A 25,334-nucleotide genomic window follows, 5' to 3' on the forward strand; every position below is an offset into this window, starting at 1 on the left:
AAGAGAAGTAAAATGTGAAAAAGCTGATTGATGTAATGAGTTTAGATTTTTAAACAGATTCAGCTTGTTACATATGAGGGTTAAAGAAGGTGAAAGAGGAATCTGCATCTGCTTTGCATTTTGAGAAGTTTATGTGGAGTTAATCTAAAACTTTGGAAATAAATTCAGCTTGCTATACGTTTACATTGACCTGCTCTGATGTGTTTTGCATTAAATGGCTTCTGTGAATTGACTCATCAGAGAATTCTAAGAAGCCAGAGATATTTATGGTTCATTACAATATGAGTGGAATGAGTTTGAAATGACTTATGAACCAGAGGCAACAACAATGCTGAAGAGGGGGCTTAAAGCAAAGGCTGGGTGTGGTTGCAGGATCATTATGGAGTTACATAGAAAGTTAAATAAGACCCATTCTAACAGTAAATGTTGATCCACTCCTGCCGTAACTGACTTGCATTTGTAGGAAAATAAAAACAAAAACAAAAAACTAACACACACTATTTGTCTTGGGAGAACACACACCAGCCAGAACTATTCTGCATAATCATAATGTTCAACAAGTGTTTTCTTTGTTAAACCACTGTCCTATTTTTCCACACTTTGCCATCCATTCATCCATCCATCCATCCATCCATCCATCCATCCTTAGATTCATCCAACCATACTATACATCAATCCATACATCCCTCCCTCCCCCCCACCCTTCACCCACCTTTGAGAAGATGTCCAGACTTTCCTCTCCCCACCCACTTCCTCCACCTCCTACGACGTTCATTGCCCAGCCCAGAGACATTGCCCCTTCAGCATGTCGTGGGTCTTCCTCAGAGTCTCCAACCAATATTTGTTTTTGTTTATTTCAAACAATGAGACCAGCCCATTCATATCATTTTGTCAATAGCAGAGTTTTACACTAAGTGAAATTCTTAACCAATCAAACAAATTATTTTCAAATAGTCAGGAAGTAAACAATGAAAAGCTCTGTCTATAAAAAAGGGTAAAATTATCATAACAGATTCAAAGCACATATGGTTTTTACCCTTCATAGCAATTATCCTGTTACTCCACCCCTCCCACACAGTTGAAGCAGCCCAATACAGTGTTTGCTCATTTATCCCAATTGGAGATTTATTTAGTTTCAGTGAGTTGAACAGATTTTTTAAAAGAGAAATGGCACAAAGGAGATTGATTGATTGACAGTTCAACAGCCAATCAGGACGCAGAACACAGTGTGCTGTTAAAAAATGAATAAAAAAAAAATCAAAGTGAGACAGGGAAAGGAAAACTGCGATGTAATGAGGGGCCGCTGTATAGTTTTTTGTGTACAGTTTCAGAATACAGAAAGGGACTGTATTGAAAATTTTGACGGCTGCCATTTACAATCTTTATCAATCAATGTTTACAATATAAACCAACAAGCCCACCTATTCACCTAATTTAGCTCTAAATTTTTGCTGCTTTTGTCTTTTCTATATATTTTTTATTGACAGACATCAAACAGTGCAAATATAGTGATATATTATGAGTGTGCAGTCTTTTGCATTTTTGTCTTTTAGGTGCCCACCTGAAACATCTCAATGTGCTGCTGATGTATGTCTTTTGCCATTCTGCAGCAGCTTAACCATGTCATTTTTTTTATTTTTTATGAAGAAGATAAGAAGTCAAAAGATAAAAAAAAAAATGAATCCACTAAATTTTCAAAATAACACACTTATATCCAGAATCACTAGTTCAGCTGATGGCACTGTGCATGAACCCAGTAGAAAAATTGAGGCATGACTTGGACTTCTGACGAAAAATTAAGAAAAAATCCTGACTTCACAAAGTGACCTGGGAATAGTTTTGCTGAAAAAGCTGTTATTGTAAATTGTTTTTTAGCACATTCTACAAAAAAAGCACATACAATACATAATGCATACATCATATTTATATATAAAAAATAATTATAACGCAACAGGTAAACAAAACAATATAGTCCAGATCATGACAAAAAGTTTGGCGGTATTCATTTATATATATATATATATATATATATATATATATATATATATATATATATATATATATATATATATATATATATATATATTCAGATATTTAAATAAAATAGAGCAATTTATGAACAAATCAATAGGAAAAGGGTTGCATGGATTTTCTGGGTTTTCTAAACTTTCTAAACGTATTTTTTTTTGTAGCATTTGTGCATTTAGCAAAATATAAATTGAACAGGAAATTACTCAGAAAATAGCTTGTGCAAGTAATTTTTTATCTCTGAATTATGAATAGGATTTTCTTATCACCTTTTGAATGACTCAGCTAAAATTAAAGTCATTTTTGGAGTGTTTTATGATTCATTTGAATTATAAAGAAAATAACCTTTCCCTAGTGTATCCAGCATATTGCTGCTACTTCTTTCAGCTCCCACTATTTGCTGTAAAGATGGATTAATTTTATTCAGGCTTAATGATCAAGTCAAATGAGATTTTTTTTCTTTGTGTAGCTGACCTCTATTGAAAACAGTCATATCTCCCTATCTTCTTCTTCTTTTACTTCTTCTTTCGCCCGTTACCCCTGGTTGGGACATTGGCCGCATACAAGAGCTCTCCAGGCAGACGGGTCTTGGGCGAGTTCCTCCAGCTGTCGCCATGTTTTCCCCATGCTCTTGACCCCTGCATCCAGCTCTCTGCGCCACATGATCCTAGGTCTCCACCTTTTTCTTTTCCTTGGAGATTCCATGTCAGTGCCTGCCTTGTAGTGCTGGATCCAGGTATTCCTAGGGTGTGGCCAATCCATCGCCATCATCTTTTGGAGATATCTTCTTCTACTGGTTGCTGCTCCGTCCTCTCCCATAAACTCTTGGCTGCTGATGATGTTGGGCCAGCGCACCTTCAGGATATTTCTGAGACAGGTGTTGATGAAGGTAGTCCTCCATGTCTCAGCACCGTAGGGTATGGGTTTTACCATGTTGTTAAAGATCCTAATCTTGATCTTAAAAGTCAGATCTGCTGCTCCTCATGTGTTCTTTAGCTGATAGAATGTAGCTCTTACCTTACAGATGCGTACTTTTACGTCTGTGTCAATTCCTCCCAGTTTCTCCCTATCCAAAGAACTAAATATTAATTGCTTGATAACTATTACTTTTCTATACAAAAGTATATTTTTTGTTATTTTAGCTGTTTAAATATATATTTACTTTAATAACAATATAATTCAGTTAAAGTTGATTTTTTTGTTAAACTTATTGTAACTCCTTAAAATTGCTTCCTTGGACAGTTTCCAGAAAATAAAAGCAAATTAAATCACTTTCCAATCATCTAATAAAAAGATGTACTAAAGTAACACTCTGCTATCCTTTTTTGACAGAATTAAATAGATAGATACATAAAAAACTTATTCTGTGAGTCTGTTTTCCCTGATGTATGAGAAGCTCCAGAATTTTTAATTGGACATGATAGAAACTGTTACAGATACAGATATGAAGCCAAATAACCACGTGTCTGAGGTGATCCACATCACAGGAGTATCTCTGGGACTTTACTCAGACTTTCAGTCCAACCCGGAGTTCTGTCCTCAACAGATACTCATCCTCTGCTCAGTGAAAAGGCAACGTAGTGTCCTCAATGGAAGGCCTCTTCAAATTTACCACACCAGCACGAAGAACACCAGTGCAAAGGATTGTTCATCTTTAACCTACATGACCCTATGAAGAGATTTAGTCACCTACCACAGATTCTCGTTGTAATCTGATTTGCCTAAATGGATTAATTTATGTTGGATTAACATTTAATGTAAGCTGTTTAAAATAAGAAGCCAATTCTGTAATTCCTACTGAATTGACACCTGTACCATTTTAATAAGCAAAAACCTTGCTTGTAAATGGACTGTACTTGATTTTGCACTAAAATAAAGGGATTAAGGAATAAATAATGCATAAATATTGTGTAACTTTTCTCATTTTACATTGATGTTAGACCTGCTCGATGACAGTTAGCGCTTTCGCCTCACAGTTAGAGGGCCCTGGTTCAAGTCTTGGCTGGGACCTTTCTGTGTGGAGTTTGCATGTTTAATCCCTTGTATGTGTGGGTTTTCTGCAGGCACTCCAGCTTCCTCCAACAGTCCAAATGCATACATGACTTGTTTTTTTTAATTTTTGATTTTCCCCAGGTGTAAATTTGTGTGCGTATGGTTTTGTGGCCCTTTGACAGGCTGGCGACTTGTTTTGGGTGTGACCCGCTCTCATGCAACAGTAGCTGGGTTGGCCCAGAAGAAAATTGGATGGATGGATGGATGGATAGATGGATGGGATGAATGGGATAGATGGGATGTGTTCCTGAAGTATTAGCTCACAATGTTGCTCAAGTATTCCCACTACAGTAAATTTTGACTAAATTGCTAACTTGTAGATCTGGGGGGAAAAAAAATCGTACAATCTATCCATCAATCCAACCACCTTTTTGCACCCTTGGTCTTGTGCAGGATCACATGGGTAGTTGGCATTTGTCATAGGCAGACAATCAACATATAAACTCTTACTCTTAAAGATCAATTTAAAAAGGAAAACATCTAGGAAATTGTTAATTATTGTCTTGATTTGTTTATGCAAGTTTAGTAGGTGATCTTTAGTCTGACAAAAAAGACTTTCCAAATAATTTAATAATTCAACACTACTGTTTGAACCCTTTTTCAATTTAATCTGTACGAGAGGGTGGAAAACAGGAGACTGGTGAGGGATGACACGGCCGACTCGAGCTTGGCAGGAGCGTGAAAAAGAGCAGGCAACATGATCAACTAGGGAGCAGAAAGGAAAATCGAGGACGAGGGGGGAAATGAGAAGCGGGGCTATGAAAGGCATAAAGCGGGGATAACAGCACAACAATTGATGGGAAGCCACCAGTAGGAGGAGCAGGTACCAAAATAAAAGGCCATGATGAAGAACATAGAGTGCCATTCAGATGAAAAATAGGAGCATTTTGAGAAACGGGCCGGAATGCAAAATAAGGAAAATAATCATAAACTGCATGAAACCTCCACTACCGAAAATGTGGAATTACGTGGCTTCAAGGCACTTTCCTTCCAATAAAGTCACTTAGGAATGAAGCAGCAGGGATTTGTAGGGTCTGAAGATGAACAGAAAACCCATTTTCCCTCATGGCTACATCTGCCACTGTGAATTTATATGGCTGTTACGCTGAGAAAGGGAGGGGAGAAGTGATCAAACATGAAGGGAAACGGAGACTGAGAAATGCACAGTAAACCTGAGGGATGGAGAACAAAATGTAGGAACAGTAGAAAATGCAGAAGAAAACAAAAAGGATTTAAAAAGAAAAAAGTTCTGAATAAAAAAAACATACTGGAAGGGGGAGGGTACACAAAAGACAAACTCTTGATGGTGGAGATGCAGCAGAAATACAAGAAGCAAAATAAATCACCTTAGACAACAATGTTTAGATTTTTTTGTTCTACATATTTCCTATTTTTGTGGGAAATGTATTCATAATACACTTGTACAATGCACCTATATTTATAAAGTGATGCATCTTTGATCTTTGTTTTTCGAAAGTTGTGTTGCAGACATGCTGTTTTAAACGCTACACATTGCAGCCAAAGACAGTACAGTCAAAAACTTGTGCTCATGTGACTTATTGGTGAGTGATCCGCTGAATAATTGCCAGTTTTTCAGCTTTATATTTTCAGGTCATACTTTTTTTCATCACATTATAAAAAAAGTATTTATATGGACCTATTTTTCTGAAAATAAGATTTTGGAAAATTTAGTTTTCACACTAATGAATTAAATAAATCTTTGTGAAAATTTAAAATGCCATTTTATATTTTACTTCTTTTTGTGAGGTATGGCATTTTATACTGTCAAGTACAACAGTTTTGAAACAAAAAAAATAATTTCACAATGTATTAATTTAAAGTCTACTTCCTTTTTTATTATATAGATGTAATTGAGCCAAGAATTCATTTTTTTTTACTCTACTTAGTTTCCTATTATCATTTCTCTTCAAGGTATCTTCAAAACCACGCAATGTCAGTGTATTATCACCTTGTTGCCAAAAGGAAACATCAGCCTTCATCTCTTTTTGTTGCTTTTCAAGGAGAGTGAATGCAAAAGCACTGCAAAGAGAGTTTGGGAGACTGCATCTCTGCAAAACTGCCATCCTACAGGAGATTAATGGACAAGTTTGTCTGTAGTACTAGTCCTCTCTTTGCTGCCTCACCTCTCACTGCATTTGATTTATGGACACCCAGCAGTGCATGAGGTATAATTTAAAAAAGGGTTTGTTTTTCCCTATGAATATGAATTTTTAAATGTTATGATGAATGAATTCGCACTGTTTTTTTTATTTATTAGTCAGTCTTATTGACTCTTTGCACTAATTTGTGTGCAAGCGCACACAGGATTTTCCTTTCTTGTGTTGGCGCATGCTTGTGTGCACGCACATGTTTTATTTTGTAACTTCTGCCACAATGTTAAATATATATATATAGCCATAGAAATGCTGACACTAGCTGAGTCTGACATTAAAAATACATCACCCTTAGGTTGCCATGTCTTGCTGAGTCCAATATTGCGCCTTACCTATTGGATGCCAGTTTGAAAAATCAAAGAACAAGTCACACCCTCCCATTCTTTCTCCAATTCTGCTTCTGCATTTAGATTTGCTCTATCATCCAAGCTCGGCATGTACGGCAGGATGTTTGATGTTTCTCTGGTGGTCAGGTATTGAATAAGCATAGAGTAATGCAGCGCTCCTCTGTGATTTTAATGGGGCCTCTGCAACAGCTTTAGGGAAAAAAGAAAGGGCAAAGCAGACAAACAAGCCTGGTGCATTGATGTATGACACTTGAAAGAGAAAACTCCAGAGCAGCATGGCTACAAAGATGTTTTTTTTTCTTCTTTTTGGGATTATCTTGGGATAAAACAGTCGGAAAGATGGTAGCATCAACTCAATTTCCAATAATAGTTTAAAGATGCAAGGTTACCTCCATGGGGATAACGTAGTAGCAGATTTCTTTGTGCATGTGCTGGCTACATGTCTTACTGCTTCAATAGATTTCGTGTTTGCAGTAGAATACCCTTTGCGTGAGAGTGTGCTTGTGTGAATCGATGCAAGTCCATATCTTCCTTTTCTACTTGCCTGGATTGCGTTGATAATGGTATGCTGGACTTTACTATTCCTAGAAAAAAAGTCAAAAAAAGTATTTGTCAGTCTTAAGGTAAAATGCTTTTATATGTTCTTGTCTTTAAGAAATGTTGTGTATGTGACGCAGTCTTTTTGTTTCCTTATATGTATTTATTTATTTTTATCTAGGGAGGCCTCATTGCACTCCTACTCCTAATTCTCCTCTTCACCCTTGTCCTGTACACCCGCCACCGATGGTGCAAGCGTCGTCGGATCCCCCAAAAGAGCGCCAGCACCGAGGCCACCCACGAGATCCACTACATTCCCTCCATCCTGCTGGGTCCGCAGGGTCGCGACAGCTACCGGGGCTCCCGAGGAAATCACCAGCACGGCGGCTCTGTCATTGGAATGCCCATCCGGGAAACCCCCATTCTCGATGATTACGACTGTGACGACGAGGACGGAGGGGGGCACTCGCTGAACTCCACGCCCAACCAACTCCACAAGCTCAGCGATGGAAATGTCTTGGAGGATTATGGACTTAACATTGGAGGGCACACGGACACGATGTGCAAAGAAGACGATATTAAGCAATTCGAGAAACGAGGTAGGTTTTAAAATGTAAAAAGTTTGAAAACCGCAGAGAGAAAATCAAATGTTATTGTTTGTATTAGCTGTGCTCACTGGTTTCATTCTATGAGCATTCTTTCTGCAAAGTCCTTCAGTGTTTGCCCTTCAGGTGGCCCAAAATATCTACTATTAAGCAGAAATCCTTTTTTCTAGATACAAAATCTATAAAACCTTATCTGTAAAAGCACACAAGTAGAAACTGCCGTTGACACAAACTTGGCAATCTCTCCTTCTAATAAAGTTTGACGTTTATGTAACAGTTCACTTTACAACTAAGACATTTAAGGGCTTGACAGAATTAAGTAATGATAACAGTTGGTTATAACCTGCATTGATGGCTTAAAAAATACATTTTTCTTTTGGGCTGTGCAACAAATTTGTAGACATATTTTTTTTAAACCTAAGGTCATCCTCTGTCAAGTTGCATTTTAATAATTGAAAGGTGCTGACTGAAAAGAAGAGTCTCCTCTTTTTCTCATGTCATACTAAATTATGAATTAATCTTGTGGAAATGCCCTCTTGATCCCCTAGTATTTATAATTTCACAACTATTTTTCTTAATCTTTTTAAGAGTGTGTGCTGGGAAGGTGTTGATAAAAAGCTCAAGTAACTTTTCCCCTATTTTTTTGTGAGATAAAACAAAGTGTTGACATTAGCCGTACGTATAGAGGTCAAGAGGATCTGCCATTATAACAGAGGCTAAAAACAGGGCGATTGTGAGAGGAATAAAGAAATAAAAGGACCCAATTGGAGCTATTGGTAGAGAACCTCAGAGTAAATACAATGTAAGAGAGGCAAGAGGGAAAACAAACAAAACCACAACATGGAAAAGTACTCGTCTGTGGTACAAATCAGTTTTTGAGCACTATAAAAAAAAAAAAAATGAAAACACAAACAAATAGCCGGGTAATGGTTTTCAAAGGCTAGTCTGGGTAGTTGTACAATCACTCAAAAGCTTTACTAGAAATTCTGTAGCGTATTCCATGTAAATAATGTCAGATTTATTATTAAACAATTGTTGAATCCTGCCATTAAATTAATCAGATTTTTTAAGTTTTAACTGATTTTTGTGTAGAAACATCACAGCTCAGGTGGTTCTTAGATCACTGTTTAGTCTTTAATCTCTAAGTAGTAAAACATATTTCCAACCAGAATCATCAAAATGAAATCTGTTAGAATAGACTGTAGTTGTATTATTATTCTAATAGCACATAATTGTTAACACACGTTTTATGCTGCAGCTTACACTAAAAGTGGTCATTGAATTGTAAAATGAGGTATGTGAACGAAAAGCATTTTGACAATTAATATTCTAGGTATGAGCCAAGGCAAATCTTTTTTTTTACATTGTGAACATGTTAACGACCACATTAACTCATTTCGTTAACAGCAAATAGAAAGTAGTTGCAATTAACTTTCTTATATATTTTTTTTTTTTTCACAGATAATCTGATATCCCTGTGGTCAGACTGTGTCATATTCCATATGCATGCAGCTGTGGTCAAATGAGAGCTGCCTTATTAATGGCAAGTTGGCCTTACTGCATGTCAAACCTGTAATTCCCATCTGTCTCATCAAGTGTAGGCGGAAAAAAAAACACACAAACAAGAATATTTCACCTAGAGGAGGATGTGCAAAATTCATTTTTGAAAACAATGTTTTTGAAGATCTAATATTCCCACCAGCTTAGAGCACATTTCTGAGAATTGACACATCAAATGAAACAAAGTCAACATTATTCATGTATATATATGATCAGCTTTATTCACAGGGGGAGTCTCATCTCTGTCTTCGATATCAGTACAACTCTGGTAGGCAAATATTAGCTTTTTCAACGCAAAACTTTGACTGGATGTCACCTAATTCCTTAATAAAGAAAGACCAAAAAGGCATTTATTACAACACAGAAATGTAAATGTTTGTAATAAAACACATTACACAAAAGAAACAACAAAACTGACACATTACTGTCCAAAATAATTTGAGCATGACCGTTTAATTAAGTCTGTTCCATGCAAGCTTTTTTTTTTGTAATTTCTATTCTTGCTGGACAAATTAGGTTGTTTGTAGAAACCCACCAAGCTTATTACTTTGTATCTTTTCTATGCTGTAAACACAGATAAGGCCTGATTATTAGCTCAAAATTGCACACATTACCCAAAGTACCATGAGGTCACTGCTTTACTTCATGACGTAAAAAAAAGAGAATTTGGACTAAGAAAGCTGCCTAGCTGCTACAGTTGATTTACACATTTCTCCCTTATAAAGAGCCGCTCTGATGAACATAAAGCCCGTTTCTTTCTCCTGCCTATTGTTTCTGTTTATACCAGCTACTTTATATTAAAAAGAGGGAACCAATTTGCCGAGTAATAGTCTATCAACAGCACAGGTCAATATGTGAAACAGAGAAAAAAAGGAAACACGTCTGTTTTTTTTTTTTTTATAAACAGACAATTTGTTTGCCTTAGATTTTGCAACAATTGAGAAAGCATTGTTTTTATCCATCAAGAATACTGGAAATACCTTTTTTGAAAAATCTTTGTGAATGTAGTCACAAACAAGCACTCCTGTTGATAATTGCAGGTAAGCAATTTAGGAAGTCGGCGGCTGAAAACTTCATTCAAAAACACACTGGGGAAGTGATTCAGTGACCAAGCTCGCCACTTGCAAAGTTATTGAACAATAGAAACTCCAGTTGTTGTTTTTCCTCTGGCCATTTTATCTTTTTTTCTCAAACACTGCTGTCAGTTTTTCCCTGGTTAGAACCTAATCTGGCAAACTTGTTGGAAATCGTATCCATGCTTAGAGCCCCCAGCGCTGTGGAAATGTTTCACATTCCTGATGACCTCAGCCTCTGCGGTTTAAGTTCCCCCACCAAAAAAGAAAAATAAACCTCCCAGACCTCTGCTTTTATTACAGATGGCATATCCTCTAGGTTGAAAAGAAGCTGTTTGTCTAGTTCAGGTCAACATCATTGCAACACTCCTAAATGGCAGACTAGGGAAGCAATGCTTCTCCTTGAGATATTTAGAAATGCTGCAATGTCTTTAAAATGTAATGAAAGTCATGGCACACAATTTCACCCCTGCATCAACGTATTTGCTTCTTCTAGAGCACTGTTTGGACTTTAATAGTTAATCATTGAGACCAATCATTTTATTTAAGTGCAAACTTAACAGTTCCATTAGCTGACCTGTCACTCAATGTCATCAACCGCATATTTAAAGGAAACTAAGCTTGAAATATAAATTCTGAGTATTTATTTATTCAAATTGTTGTGAATCAGGAAAAAAAATTCCAGTTTAAAAAATATGTGTTCGTTGTGTTTACTATGTAACTTACTTGTTATATAGTAAACACAACGTGTGGGTCACAAGCTTTTTGCTCTGTTTCATCCACGTGTAGAGAATGTACGTCTTCCTCGTCTGAGCTAGCATCTGGCTCTAAACTGTGCGGCTGGATAGCTCCCATATTGCTCAGCATTTTTGTTGCACCGGTAATGTTAGTTAGAGGAGTGACCGTGTAAACAGAGAGCTCTCAACGATGAAAAATGGGGGCGAGGTTGCTCCGCACTAATGGACCCGCCCACAACTCAGAGGCGAATTTCATACAAACTCCTGCTGTTCTTATTTTTTGTGTGGCTAAAAATGCATAATCATTAGTAAACCACAACTGGGAAAGCTTGTAAAATTGCTCAAAAGATGGTTGGAGTAGGTCTTAAATCAACTGGGTTTTGTAAGATCTGCATTACAAACAAACAAGTAAACATTTCTCTTCCTTCAAAAGGTGCACCATCTTTTTCAGTCCAATGCTTGGACCTTGTTTGTTGCATTGAAGGTTGGGGACTGGAACGTGGCTCTTTATCTCAAATCTCCTCAAGAGTATTGGAAAATCTTTTTGGGAGATGGACTTGTAGAATCTTTTGAATTTCCTTCTGGGAGTACAAAGCTTCAGTTTTCTTTGAGCAATTTTACCTGTTTTATAAACTAAAGATTCCGACATTATTATTTTAGATCTACAGCAGTAGCCCCCAAAAATAAAAGATATATATTCTGTATATGATGAATAACTGCTCACATCTTCGATTTAATGTCTATACCTTATTTTAAGTTATAGATTACAACCTTAGTCTTCCAAAGCAAATAGAGGTCAAAGTGTGACCTGGGATGCTCAGCTGCTGCTGCACGGGGAGACGCATCCATATTTTATTCTGCCCCGTGGCAAAAGAAGAGCTATACATAGAAGGTTATTCTTGTGCCTCTGCAAATGGTAAAAGACTTAAAATATGCAAGTAGAGGCAGGAGCAACCAGAAGGAGAAATGATCTGAGCAGCAATATGGCATTATGAGCTTTTTTGAGGCCAAAGAAAGACATTGGTAAAAAAGACAGAGAAGTGGCATCCCAAAGTAGGAGAGTTTTCGTCTCATCTTGAAAATTTCTGATTTAATTGAAAATTGTGTTTTTTCTTGTGTGTTATATAGGCCATGTATTAGCAAATTTGGATTACTGAGTATTTTATTCAAATCATTGTGAATCAGGAGCAGATGAAAAAAGGCAGTTTGAAAAAGAACTTATTTGTGGCATAGAAAATATGTTAGGTGGGGCCACAAGCTCCCTGCTCCGTTCTGCTCTGCTCTGCTCCAAAATGGGGAAGGAAAGAGGGGGCGGGGTTGCTCCATGCCACCACTCAGAGGCAAATTTCTATCCTACAAAATGATTTTTAAAATGCTTTGTTCATAATTAAAAGACAGAGGAACGCTTTAACTATGTTACTTGTTAAGTGGGATTTATGAATGTCTATGCTAGTTTCTAATTTTCATAACTGAACTAAGTTACAAATGAGGTCTGTCACAAAAAGCAGTGTAGAAATTTCAGTGCAGCTGTTTATTCGTTTTTATTCATTCAACCTTTTTTTCGTAAAAAGAAAATCTATAATTTTAGATGATTGACAAGTTGCCCGGCAGGCTGTGTTTCAAATGTTACATATTGGGGACAACCAATAACTGTTGAAGGAAGTGCAGTGACCAATTCCTGGTCAATTCCAAATGATTCTTGATTGGTCATTTTTAAATATTCACAAAATAACGTTTATTAGTTTTCAAAGGAAGCATCCTTTTTTTTTTTCTTTTTATTTGCAATTAGACAGATCAGTATTAAAAGAGATGCTCTTCCAACTGTTGACCTGTGCTGCAGGTTGCGTGTTTAGGTTTATTGTCAACCGGATTTACAGCTCTGCGCCATTCATTCAGTTCTGTAATGCAAAAGTTGGATCAATGAGTTACTTTGCAAGTCAGAACTTTTTGGGTTTTTTTTCAAAAAAGATATCAAATTGCAAAAAATATAAACATTTTACATAGCTTAATTATGCTGCCTCCATTTTAACCGTTTCATGCCCTTTGTTCACACCAACCACCCTCATGTCCTCCTTTATCAAAGCTACAAACCTCTTCTATTGTCTTCCTTCCATTAAGCTCCTCTTTTATCTGTCTTTATTAAAAGGTTGGATAAAATCATTAAAAATAAATAGTGTTCCACTAGTATTTAAGTTGCTCTGCACATACATTAATTTTGAAGAATCAATAAAAAGTGAGTTAAATTAGGGAAACAACAAAACGACTAAAATAAAGCTCAAAAAGTGGGATTATTCAACATTTATTATATTCCTTTCTCCCTAATTGGACCTGTAATATGACAGAGGTATTTTCAATGCTGTTCAGCATTCCCTGAGCTGCAGAACCACCTTCCTTCCTGAGGGCATGGAAGGAGCCTGAGCCCTTTCTATGTGTTTCACTGACATTAGCCACAGAAGTGAAATCCTCTCAAACCTGAAGGAGATGAGGGTCAAGCACCATTTATGGGTGAAGAATCCCTGTCAAGGAATTCCACTTTTTTGACAGACAATGACTCCCAAAAACTGTATCAGCATTTTAGTGGAATCTGGTCTAATCTTGTTCCTCATTCAGTGACGGCCCGTTTTTTGCTGACAGCATGACTGCTTCCCTCCCCGGTGCTGGGTGTCACTTTCTGGGAGGGAACAAGAATTATCATTATTTCTGAGTTTATCACAAAAGCCAGCTTTACATATTTAGTTAGGAATATTTGCATTCTCCCGAATTTTTACTCAAAGTATTAACTCTGCATTGGTTTAAGAAAAACAACAACTTTATTTGGTATGGAAACTAGGCATTTTATTATTATTATTATTTTGTAAATTCTGAAATCTTTAGATGATAGAACCTATTTCCTGAACTATATCAAAACAAACAGCTGTTACTCCTGCTGTACTTTACCCATGATTTGTTTTCCCAAAATAAAATGCACTTTGATTCTACAAAGTATTAAAAGTGGGTAAAATGACTGCAATGCTGAAAAGAACACAATGATTCTTCTGGATTCTTTCATTCTAGTTTTCGTTTTCTTTTTTTGCAGACAACCGAGTCTAAATCCAATTGAACCTGATTCTCTCTGTTTGAAAAAAAGGAGCAGCAAAAAGAGGAAATGCATTAAAAAACAAAAACAAAAGGAGGATCAGTGTCTGCTGAACAAATCCTTCCTTTTCAGTGAACAGACTGACCATGACAAGGACACTGAGCCAAAACAGCATTTGCAGTTGGAGATAAAACACAAAATACCATTGAAAAGGAAAAAAAAAAATAAGAGGAGAACTACACAGAGATGCTTTAAAGGGTAAATAACGGGCCTCCAAAAAGCTAAATACCAATTGGCAGAGTAGACAGGCTTGTTATTAGTACAGAGGAGTTTTAAACAGAGATCACTGATCGCTGATAAAATCGAGGAGCAAAAAGTAGCCCGATAAATCCAACCATCACTTCTCTCTCTCATGCATACAAAATAAAAGACCACAGAGGAGAAGCAGAAAAAAGGAAGAAAATGACATGAAAACATAGCAGAAGGAGCGAGATGGTCTGATCCTGACAGACACAGACAGAAATGTCTCTTTAGTTTAAAGAAAATCATATTTTCTTTCTTTAAAGCAAATCGTTTTGGTTATGTTTTGTTGTTTTCTGCAATTAAATTTAGTAATTATGCATCCACATTGTTTTTTTGTTTTTTTTATATTTGTTAATATATTACAAGCACAGTTGAAAATTTCCTTCTAAAAACTTCTCAAAGTGGCTTACATGAATTGGTACCATTTATTTTGGATGGAGCCTGTGGTGCTGATGGAAGTTTGTGAACCCTCTTACCTACTGAAACCATTGTTGTAACCCCCCCCCCCCCCCCCCCCCCCCAAACAGCTCACACACACACATTTTAGAGCTTCTATGAAGGCTATTTGATGGCCACTTTAACTCCTTGGAAGATGCATATGCCTTTCAAAGGCTTCCTCAAATCTGAGCCCTGATTCTTTGGGCAATGTTTTCTTTTCTTTAGCTCTGTCATTTCTCTTTTATTTGTGCTTGTTTTTTTTGGGGTATTTTATTATGAGGGCTTATTTAATTATTTTATTCCATATGTGGGGATTGGTTTTATTGTATTCTTGTTTTGTTTTTTATGGAAAAAACCTTGAGCTGTCTGTTTGACATGAAAGGTGCTTTATAAAAAAAATAATTTGAATTTTTAATTTGAATGTTTTAGAAATGTTCACGGTAACCAAATAGATATATACTGTGTTTACAGTGTATGTCCATTGTTCATTCACTCCTCATTCATGCTTGGTGATGGTAAGCTACTGATATTCATATGCACTCGCACAACAGTGGAGCAACACTAGAGGCAGGGAGGGTATGGTGTCTTGCCCAAACAGTAGTTGACTGGGGGGATTGGGTATCAAACCGCCAACCCCTTTCGATAATTGGACGACCTGCTAAACCGCCTGAGCCAAACATTAGAATGGTCGTGATCAGTCAAGCATTGGTTTTTACACAGAACAAAACAAACTTTTGTTACCATGTGCAGCTGGTTTCTGTGATGTATATGAAGCTGTTAACTCATGTTTTAACCAAGAGTACTGTCATCTTCACCATGTTAAACCAACTATTTGCAATTCTTTTTTCATAATAACGCACATACTTCCACTAAATGTCGTGGTCAGTAAAAAAAGAACCTTATTGCCTAATAAATTCTTTAATCAGTGTACCTTATATAAGAAATTGATCAAGTGGAAATGAAATTAAATGTATTTATGAGCCCACTTTAAATGCTTTTTTAATGTAAATTTACCCATCGTTATCCAGACCATTTGTCTCGATTCCAAAAAAAGCTTTAAAAACGATGTCTTATATTTTCCGCACAGTAAGGCACACTTAAAAACTTTAATTTTTTCCTAAAAGAGGACAGTATATTCCAGAACGCCTTATGTATGGATTAATTTTGGCACACGGTGCTTTGTCAAAAGGTCCGTCTATTTTTGTACGAATTGCAAACAAGTTTGGTTGTTGTGGTGAAGACTTTTTGTGCTGATGTTTTTTCTATTTTTTTGCATTAAAAATACTGTTGAGAATTAGAATTGTGGCAAAAGAAATAAAAAATAACATACAAATGTAAAAAAAAAAAAAAAATTGAGATGCCATTTAGACCTCTGTGCAGCACATGTATTTAAATGTATTTTTAGGGTGATGCTGGATTGAAACTTTACTTTAACCCAAAGTAATCTTTTACCCCTGTGGAAAGTGCTGAACTTTAAGTATTAATGCTCTGCTGTCACTTTAGTGGACTTTTAATAAGAATAGAGACTTCATGTCTGTCAAACAAAACAAGAAAATGTCAGCATATTTTATATTTCTAGATCCATGCGAGTGCATTGTTCTACAATGAGATCCCATGGGATTCTGGAAAGTGAGGGCTGCAGAAGGTGAAGGGGATGGCAGCAACATGGATTGCAGTATGTGCAATTAACCGGTCAAGCTCCAGACAGTTGTTTATTTTGTATATTTAATAAATATTATTATATCTTTAAAACTTGCTCTATAATCTGACTATGATCATAGTGTGTCTCATATGGAGGAAACACATGAAAACATGGGTTGCACAAAAATGTGTAAAGGTCAAAACACAGCAGACAAAACCAAAAAAAAAAAACATGCAAGCACATGCACGCCTTCCCCAAAAAACCTACAAACCAGGAAAACAGCAACAATAGCACAGCAGAACAAAACTGAAAATTGAATCTGGTTATCTTTTCACAGTGGGTATCATGAGACCACAAGGAACAAGTGATGGAGGCAGCATGATGTTGACATCCACTGCTTATGAGTCTCTGTTTACATGCACACGTTTCTGATAAGGGTGTGGAGACAGATAAGGGAGATGAAAAGGAGAAAATAAAGCCACCAGAGCTTCACCTGCCATAGAACTCAAAATGAATAAGCAGTTGTCCCAGAGTCTGGGGAAAACCAAAATGTCAGGATTTAATACACCCATAGACATTTCTGACAGAAATAGGAGGTTGGAGGACAATGACTACTGCAACAGCTTTTTGTTGTTGTTGTTTTCATGTTACAAATTGAGTTACATGAAACTAAAGAGGTCTTTCTTTGCGGAAAAAATGTTGCTAAAAGTGTTGTCCCAACCTGCGTTTCTTCAAAGATGCTGACTCATGAAACGGGACAAAGAAATCGAGAGCCATGAAATATGTATACACAGTGTTAACCTACAACATGTGGGCTCAGACTCTCTCCAGTCACGCAGATCAAAGTTTAAGTGCAAGCTTTCCAGCTCATCTTGTCTGGCAGCTTCAGTTCGTTGACCTGGCCCTTTGCTTGCATAAATGCCCACAAGGAGACAAAGTCTCCCATTCTCCCCCAGTTTTGTAGTGCTCTTTTCTAAAGTAGTTTGAATTGTTTTTTTATTGCGGAAACTGGTTAGTAGATTCATTCTTTTGGTAAAACCATTAGCTAAAAGTGTGATGGGTCGTTGAATACATTTTAATCATGTTTGATACATTTATAAAAGGGATTACACAAATTTACCCAAAAAAATAAAATAAAAGGTCCCTCAGGTGTGTGTACAAGACATAAATTCCTGTTTACACCACCACCACATTATCTGTTTCAGCATCAAGACTGTACAGAATCTCGAAATGAAATGTCATTTTCAGGAAAGGGTTTTGCTGTTTACTTTTCTACAAGTGCGGGGAAATTATTTCAGCATGATGGCTGATGTTTTTTTTGTTCTTTTTTTTGTTTTTTTCCATTCCTGCTGGAATGCTTCCTCCTTTCAGCAAGGCAGACAAAAAGATGCGGGGATAATGGCTTACAGATTCAGACGTTGCCCTGGGTGTTCAGTTTGGCGTTGTCCTGGAGGAGCAAATTGATTATATAGGGGTTTGATCTATTTAGTGGGGTGGGAAGGATAAGAAGACCCAGCATGCAGTAAGTAGAAATAGTATTTTAAATTGGGATGCAGACTGGTGTGGGTGAGTGTAGATGAAAAAGCAGAACATATAGACATTTTCAGTCCACTCCAAACCAAATCATTTATTTTTATTTAAATCAGTTGTTTGTTATTGTTGTTATTAAGCATAAAACTGAATTTTTTTGTGTGTTTTATGAATTCTTTTGTGTTTTTTATTGATTTTTTTTGTGTTGACTTAAAGAGAAGCCAAATTTGAAAAGTAAAGTTAGGATTTTTTTTTTTAATAATTGTACACATCATCTTACCCTCATTCTGACATATGGCAGCAAAAAGTAAATAACTGAAGAAGTCTTTTGTACTCTAAACAAAATGCACTGGATACAAAGTGCAGATTGTTTCCCGGAAAACAAAATATGTTGTGTAATTATTCAGATGTTTAGTTCTTTCATGCCAAGTGCCAATACAAAAGGTGGGGAGGCAGCTACGGAACCTTTACTTTCATGCCAGTTGGTCATCTTGTTGCTACAGTCACATAAATGTCGTTCACATCTGAAAGGAACATAATTCATCAAAGGGGGATGACGTTTTCTTTACTTCCCATCTCTATCCCTCATAGCAGATGAAAAAGAAGCAGCGGATTTTGTGAGGGACCTTAGAAAAAACCTTAAATAAAAGCTTCACACAAAATAAGAACAACCCCATGTTTTTTTCACAACTACACCAGGAACCAAGAATAATAGTAACGGTGAATCAGATATAGGTAAGATGATTGATAGTCTTCAATTCTATAAATTCCGGTTATGTCTGAATTCCTTCCATACTCACTTTATAGTGCACTACATAGTGCACTATAAAGCGCGTTTGCTATTTTGTAGGGCTGTCTGAATCTACATTTCCAAAATTGAGTGCCCTACAAATTCCTCAGAAGTCTCTGCGAAAACCCAGTGTGCATCGATGCTCACTAGATTGGCAAATATAGACCACAATGCATTGTGTCGGAACAATTTTTGCCAAAATTATGTATTTAAATGTTTTTTTTAGTAGACAATCGACGTTTTTATCTTCAGAAGAAGTTGGATTCATGAATGGTCTTCGCAAAACGCTCAGAGATTTTAACTTTGTGAAATTGATGACGTCATATTCGCCATAAAAACAGAAAATAGTGAGCATGGTGTCTGAATTGCTTTTGAAATCCAGGGCACTATATCAAAGATTTTTAGTAGCTAGGGGTTAGGGTGGGAATTTGGGCACAGCCTACCTTTGTGCTCGGGGGGTTAAATCGGTTTAAGTTCAATGGGTTAACACAACAAGGACTCTTTCTAAACCATTACATTGGCATTTTCGTTTTGATAAAATACAACGTTTTCCTTTATTAATACGACTTTTTGCTTTACTTACTGTATTTTCTGCACTATATTGCGTGCCAGATTATAACGCACACTGTCAATGAGAGATTTGTTTTCCAACTTGTGTCATATATAAGGTGCACCAAACTATAAGGCTCAATATGTGAGACAAAAGAATGTGAGATGAGACAGTCGGTCGGTCAGATTTTATTTACTGCATTCACAATTCAAGAACTTGTTTCTACCATGCTGCACGTTAGAAGAGTTAGAAGGGTGTTTATGTATACACAACACCTGTAACTCCCAACCTTGTTTGCAATACGTCAAAAAAACAGACTTTAAAATATGTGTTGCTGTGACAATGCCAACCCCCCACATTCTTAATGACACGTAAAAAAAAAAAAAAAAAAAACTGGTCCGACACCCCTACACGTTAGCATATTAGCCTATTCACGATACCTGTAACTCCCAACCTTGTTTCAATAGGTGAAACAAACAAGCTGACTTTAAAATAGATGTTGCTGTGACAACGCTTCTACATGAAGACATAGAAGTCAATAGGTAATGGCTAAACTAAACTGGGCATCCCTGCCCTTAGACCCTCCTTCCACTCCTCATGTTACTATTGCAGTTCTGAACAGTCTTCACAAAGCAACATGCACACGGGTGAGTTCCTCTGTGGATGCTCAACTTATGTTCAACATTTTGTTCACCTAATCTGGCTGGGGGCCTCTTGAGCTTTGCATACTGTAGCTGAATGCATCCACTGCTGTCAGTGAAAACAACTTCTGTGACGCGCTTATGTTTCCGAGACTACATCATCATTCATGGGTTTCCAAGAAGCAGCCAGGACCGATCAGACTCCAGCTTGTGTCCAGATGGCTCGATAAAGCCCCCCGCCCACGTCAGCTAAAGCTACCTTGAAACGCATTCTGCTGCATTGGTGGTACTCCGGCTAGCTCTTCTCTTCGGTTCTCCCTCGATGCCCAATTGACTGACAACCCTGGCCAAAGAGCAAACTGCAAAATCTCCCACAGCCTTCCTCTGCTGGGAGACATACTTTTCTCCTTCTGGCTTGCTGACATTTGCTGATTGGTTCTGGGAACTTGGAGAATATATGTCTAAACTGATATGAGCACTATGAGGATTTTGTTTTTTTCTGAAACCAATGGTGGATTCTTAATGAGTCTTTAGCAACTTTTCTCCAAAAAGTTTATGGCTAAAAGGAACCTGCTTACAGTGGAAAAATCAATATACAGGTTTACATGAGCAAAAGTATCCAAGTTTTCACACTTCCACAACCCCACGCAAACATCAGCAGACCTTGCAGCTTTTATTTGGAAAGCAGAGTTTTAAAAATGTTTTCTCATATACGATTAAACTGAAAATGAAAATCAAATTCTTTCTGCCAAAATTTACCTCAAGAAACATTTTTTTCTAATATTCTTCCCTAGTTTTCTGACCTTCAAAAAAAAAAAAAAAAAGAACATAATACATGAAAAAGCTAGTTTAACCTGGGATGCTTGCATATTAGATAGATAAAATAGAATAAATAAAAATAATAGAAAATAAATATTAAAAACACCTGTGAAATAAATAAAAAATAAAATAATTAGTTATACGTGTTATTAGGGTCACCATGAAAGGAAAAAAATAAACTCATAAAAGAATACAACTGTAAAAGTTTCAGGAAACAAGTACAAATAACGTACAAGAAAAAAGTTGGAAAATGATGAGAAAGATAGTCAACCTTTTACAATAATGATGTATCGGTAATAACATTATAAGAAAAAAAATAGTAATTTTAAGAGAATAAACTCGTCGAGTTGTGAGTGAAAGAGTCCACCTTTTACAATAATAAAGGTATAATTTTATAAGTTATTTGTTAAGAATTTACATGATTAAAGTCGTCAAAAATGACACTAATAATTGGCTCTATTGATGGATTTAGTCAGCAAATAATGTGGACGGAGGCTTTCAAAACAAACTTCGTTTTTGAAAAAAGCATAGCTCTTTACTTGTATAATTATGACTTTTTCTCATACTGTTTGTCTTTATTCTCACAAATTTTCAACTTTAAAAAAAATATTTATTTAAAATTTTATTCTTGTGTGTGTGTGTGTATATATATATATATATATATATATATATATATATATATATATATATATATATATATATATATATAATATATGTCATAATTTAATATTTTTTATGGGTTTATTTAAAAAATATTTGCCACTAGTGGCAGGTGATGTGATGACACTAAGCCTTTTTTAATGGCAGGGAAAGTCCTAGCTGGGACAACGCCCTCCGACTCACACTGTGCTGCATCATATTTGTAGATTTTCTGCATTGCAATTGGATGAGAACACTCGATCAAAATGACAAGTGGAGCCCAGCTCTTTAGCATGCTGTTTAGGTCTAGATCGCTCTGGAGTTTAGGTAAAGGGTTGCTGAGTTCACAGTTGCAGTCAGCTAATAGAAAAAGAAAAACAAAAGAAGTCAAAACTGTTAGAAGGTAGCACATCCTCTCACACCCCATTACATGCTCGATTTTTTTTCAAAAAAAAAAATTAGCACATCAAAGTTTTCTCCCAAAAACGACCACATTTCAGCTGAGATAATCAGGAAGACATGTTTACATCTTCAGGACATGAGCAGAAAATTGGTGCATATGCAAACCTATTTACTGTCAGGAGGCATGGAAACGCTTACAGATACAGATCTAATAAAAACGGAACATATTTGCTTTGCTTTTATCCAAAAAGCGTTTAAAGATTTATCTTTATCATACACTTTACTGAGCCTATTGATATTGGACAGCAGCTTATCTTAGCCTTCAACATTGGTATGGGCAAATTTGAGTAAATCTTACTTTGCTATTAATGCAATAAGATAAAAAGCAAAAACAAGTTAAGTTATTTGTCAAGTTATTTGAACAAGTTCAAAAGAAGGTTCACACTTTAACTGTTTCTGTGATTGGGGCTATTACATTTCAGTTTTCTGTTGCTGGTATTTAAAGATCAAATCATGTTTTTTTTAGGCTTGTTAAACACATTTAAAGCACTATTATGTGTTGTAATGAGGCCAACATCCAGGTTACTGGGCTCACTTGTGAAAACAACACAGGGAGTTGTTTTTTTGTTTTGTTTTCTCTGATAAATCAAGAAATTTATAACACATAGTTATAATTTATCCCAACTCAATACAGAAACATCCACTCAGCACAGTTAACACATAGCCTTTATTGAGGCAAACTGCTGTTGCCTAGTTATTGTTTTTATTGATACCATCAAGATCAATGCTAATATTGCGGCGGCTATCACCGGTGTCCTCCTCGTCTCCCTCTTCTTCGGCTCCTGCATACTCATTGGCATTCATGATGACAATCCACTGGGAGCAAAACATCACCATTATTCATGGCCATGGTACACCTCCCAGTCAGACTGACAGATCAAAAGATGATGACCATAGGAGGGGGCTTACTGAGGGATGAGATGACAAATAGCCCGGTCTTTTGAAAAAAACAAAACAAAAAAAAGTTACTTTTCTGGAAGTTTGGAAACGGAGCTTTAATTGTTTGCTATTCATACCTGTCATTTCAATAGACACCTGCATACAAATGAGAACCTATCAGGGATTAGAAGCCTAAGGTCAATGACGCAAATTTATTTGCAGTTTTTCTGATTTATTCTAAAACAAATAAATGCCTAATCAGATACGTGACCCAGAACATAAATGTAGAAATGCATCTTCTTTTCATTTTTGTAAAATAATTTTCTATTGGGAATAATCGTTCTTCTCCTTATCCTGCTTCTATTCCTATTGCCTGCAGTCATTCATCAGGAAGAAATGCCATCCGATTACAGCAAAGAAAACAAAACAAAATAAAATGGTACCTTTGTTTTTCTTAAAGGATTTTCAGACTCAAACATTTTCTTGGTCTTTAAGCTTAGATTTTGTTTTCTTTCTTTTTTTTTTTGTATTTGAAGTGCTCAATGTGTGCAGACGTTAAAGAATAAGCTTGCAATTCAACATCCTTTATCATAACTCTCACCATCTCTTTACAGTTCTTGACCCAAACACGGAATCAGTGGAAGATTTAATGCAGCGGTTCCAGGACAGTTTCCGTGTTCCCAACACACCGACAGACATTTGTCACTACCAGCAAACATTACACAACTCGTCCACAGGACGCCGGAAATTCCCCAACCACACAAAAGGTAGGAGAACATTCAACGCTAATCCTTAAGCACAGAACCGCAGGTGATTTTGCATGTAATTGCTTGTTCACCAAAAACTTTCATTTTCATCTTAAATATGGATGAGACATGAGCAAAGACTTTTGAGCTTTAACTAGTGCATAAGACCTTTGTATACATGAAATGACTTGCATTCATAAATGAATCGGTTAGTTCAAAAGGGGCCCAAGTCCACAATTTTTCAAAATAGAGATATTATATGTTCTATGGTCTTCAAGGGAAAAGCTCTGATTATGTGCAAAAAAGTCCCAAGTCCGTTGTAATGTATTGACTATGCTTGACATTTAAAATGCATTAGTGCAAAATTCCTGGACTTGGGCCTCTCTTGCACAGGTTTTGCTTTATCCCATAGATGGCAGCACTAGTTATCCAAAATATATGCGTTCATGGGGGAGGAGTCAGTCAGTCATATACCAGCTCTTAGACCAGCTAATTCAGAATTGACAAAGCCTCTTGGATAAGAGGCGAAACGTCTTCTAACTTTAAAAACCAAGTCCAGATGACATCCCCTAAACCTACTACAATGGAACCAACCTGGATGAATGAGAGTCTTCATAGACACAGTCCAGAGACTTTAGTTTGCTAGTCCTTTGAAATTCTAAAAGTGAGGTGCTTCATATTATAGCATTTGTAAGCTATGAACTGGTGATAAATATGGGTAAAATATTAATCATTTGGTGTAGCTTCCCCTTTAAGCTATGCAATTAAAATCATTTCCTGGAAAAACAAACCTCTTGGACTTGGGCCCCTTTTGAACTAACCGATTCAAATGCAAAACAGCATTGTACATATTGATGACACATCTTCGTAAATGTAGCATAGCTTAACTACCTCAGCTTTAAGACTCAGTTTTTCAACCATGTCTTCGAGTTGTTCTTGATCACATATTTTTAGTGCAGGGAAAAATTATCTTTACTATCAAAATGCATTTTTTATTATTTTTTTAAATTATTGTGTGCACCATGAATTGATTCAAGTGCAAGGTATTGAAAGGTCCTTTTTAACAGCTAAAAAGAAAATACTGTAAGAAGGAGCTGGAAAGATGCTGAAAGCATGCAGATGGACATTCAACTAACTGTACCAATAAATGATGGTTTACTTGATATTACTGATAAATGCAAACTTCTTTAGTAAAACTTGTTGCCAAACAACCCAATAAATTCCTATGAAGAAGTATTTGGTTTGAACCAGAGTTTGCCTCTTAAGGTAGTTGGATAAGAAAATGTTTTCTTTTTCACTCTTTTCAGTGCTCATTGCATGCGATATAGCAGCTGGACAATTTCACGACACTCATAGGTGGTTTGGTCTGCTCCTTCTTTTTCTTCTTAAAAATGTTAAAATAGACCCAAATCCATCTAAGTGAATTCTAAGAAGCATCAAAAATTCAATTGGAATTGACCAATTACAATCTGTGCTTAGGGTTGACTTTAAAGTTGTCATTTGTGAATGTCTGTCCAAGATCCCACCATGTAACTGTTAAACCTTGAACTGTCTTTACCAAAGACAGTTATTTTTGCTGAGTTTGAATGCACAAAACACACCATGCAGTCTCTGTCTTCAGTGTACGTAAAGATTCTCCATTTTTGAACTTTTCATGTATACCAAAAAATATGGGTAGCCTTTCCTGGCAAAAAACTGAAGCAGTC

At 36.4% G+C, this 25,334-nt stretch overlaps 1 protein-coding gene across 1 annotated transcript in view; it reads left to right on the forward strand.

Annotated features, from left to right (window-relative positions):
- astn2 (astrotactin 2) overlaps positions 1-25,334 on the forward strand; it is a 326,855-nt gene that overhangs the window by 86,388 nt on the left and 215,133 nt on the right. Inside the window, exons 3-4 of the mRNA XM_023961099.1 lie at positions 7,320-7,737; positions 23,497-23,649. Coding sequence (XP_023816867.1) covers positions 7,320-7,737; positions 23,497-23,649 — 571 coding nt within the window. The remainder of the gene's footprint in view (positions 1-7,319; positions 7,738-23,496; positions 23,650-25,334) is intronic.

The sequence above is a fragment of the Oryzias latipes genome, chromosome 12 (genome assembly GCF_002234675.1).
Source record: "Oryzias latipes chromosome 12, ASM223467v1".
Lineage (NCBI taxonomy): Eukaryota > Metazoa > Chordata > Actinopteri > Beloniformes > Adrianichthyidae > Oryzias > Oryzias latipes.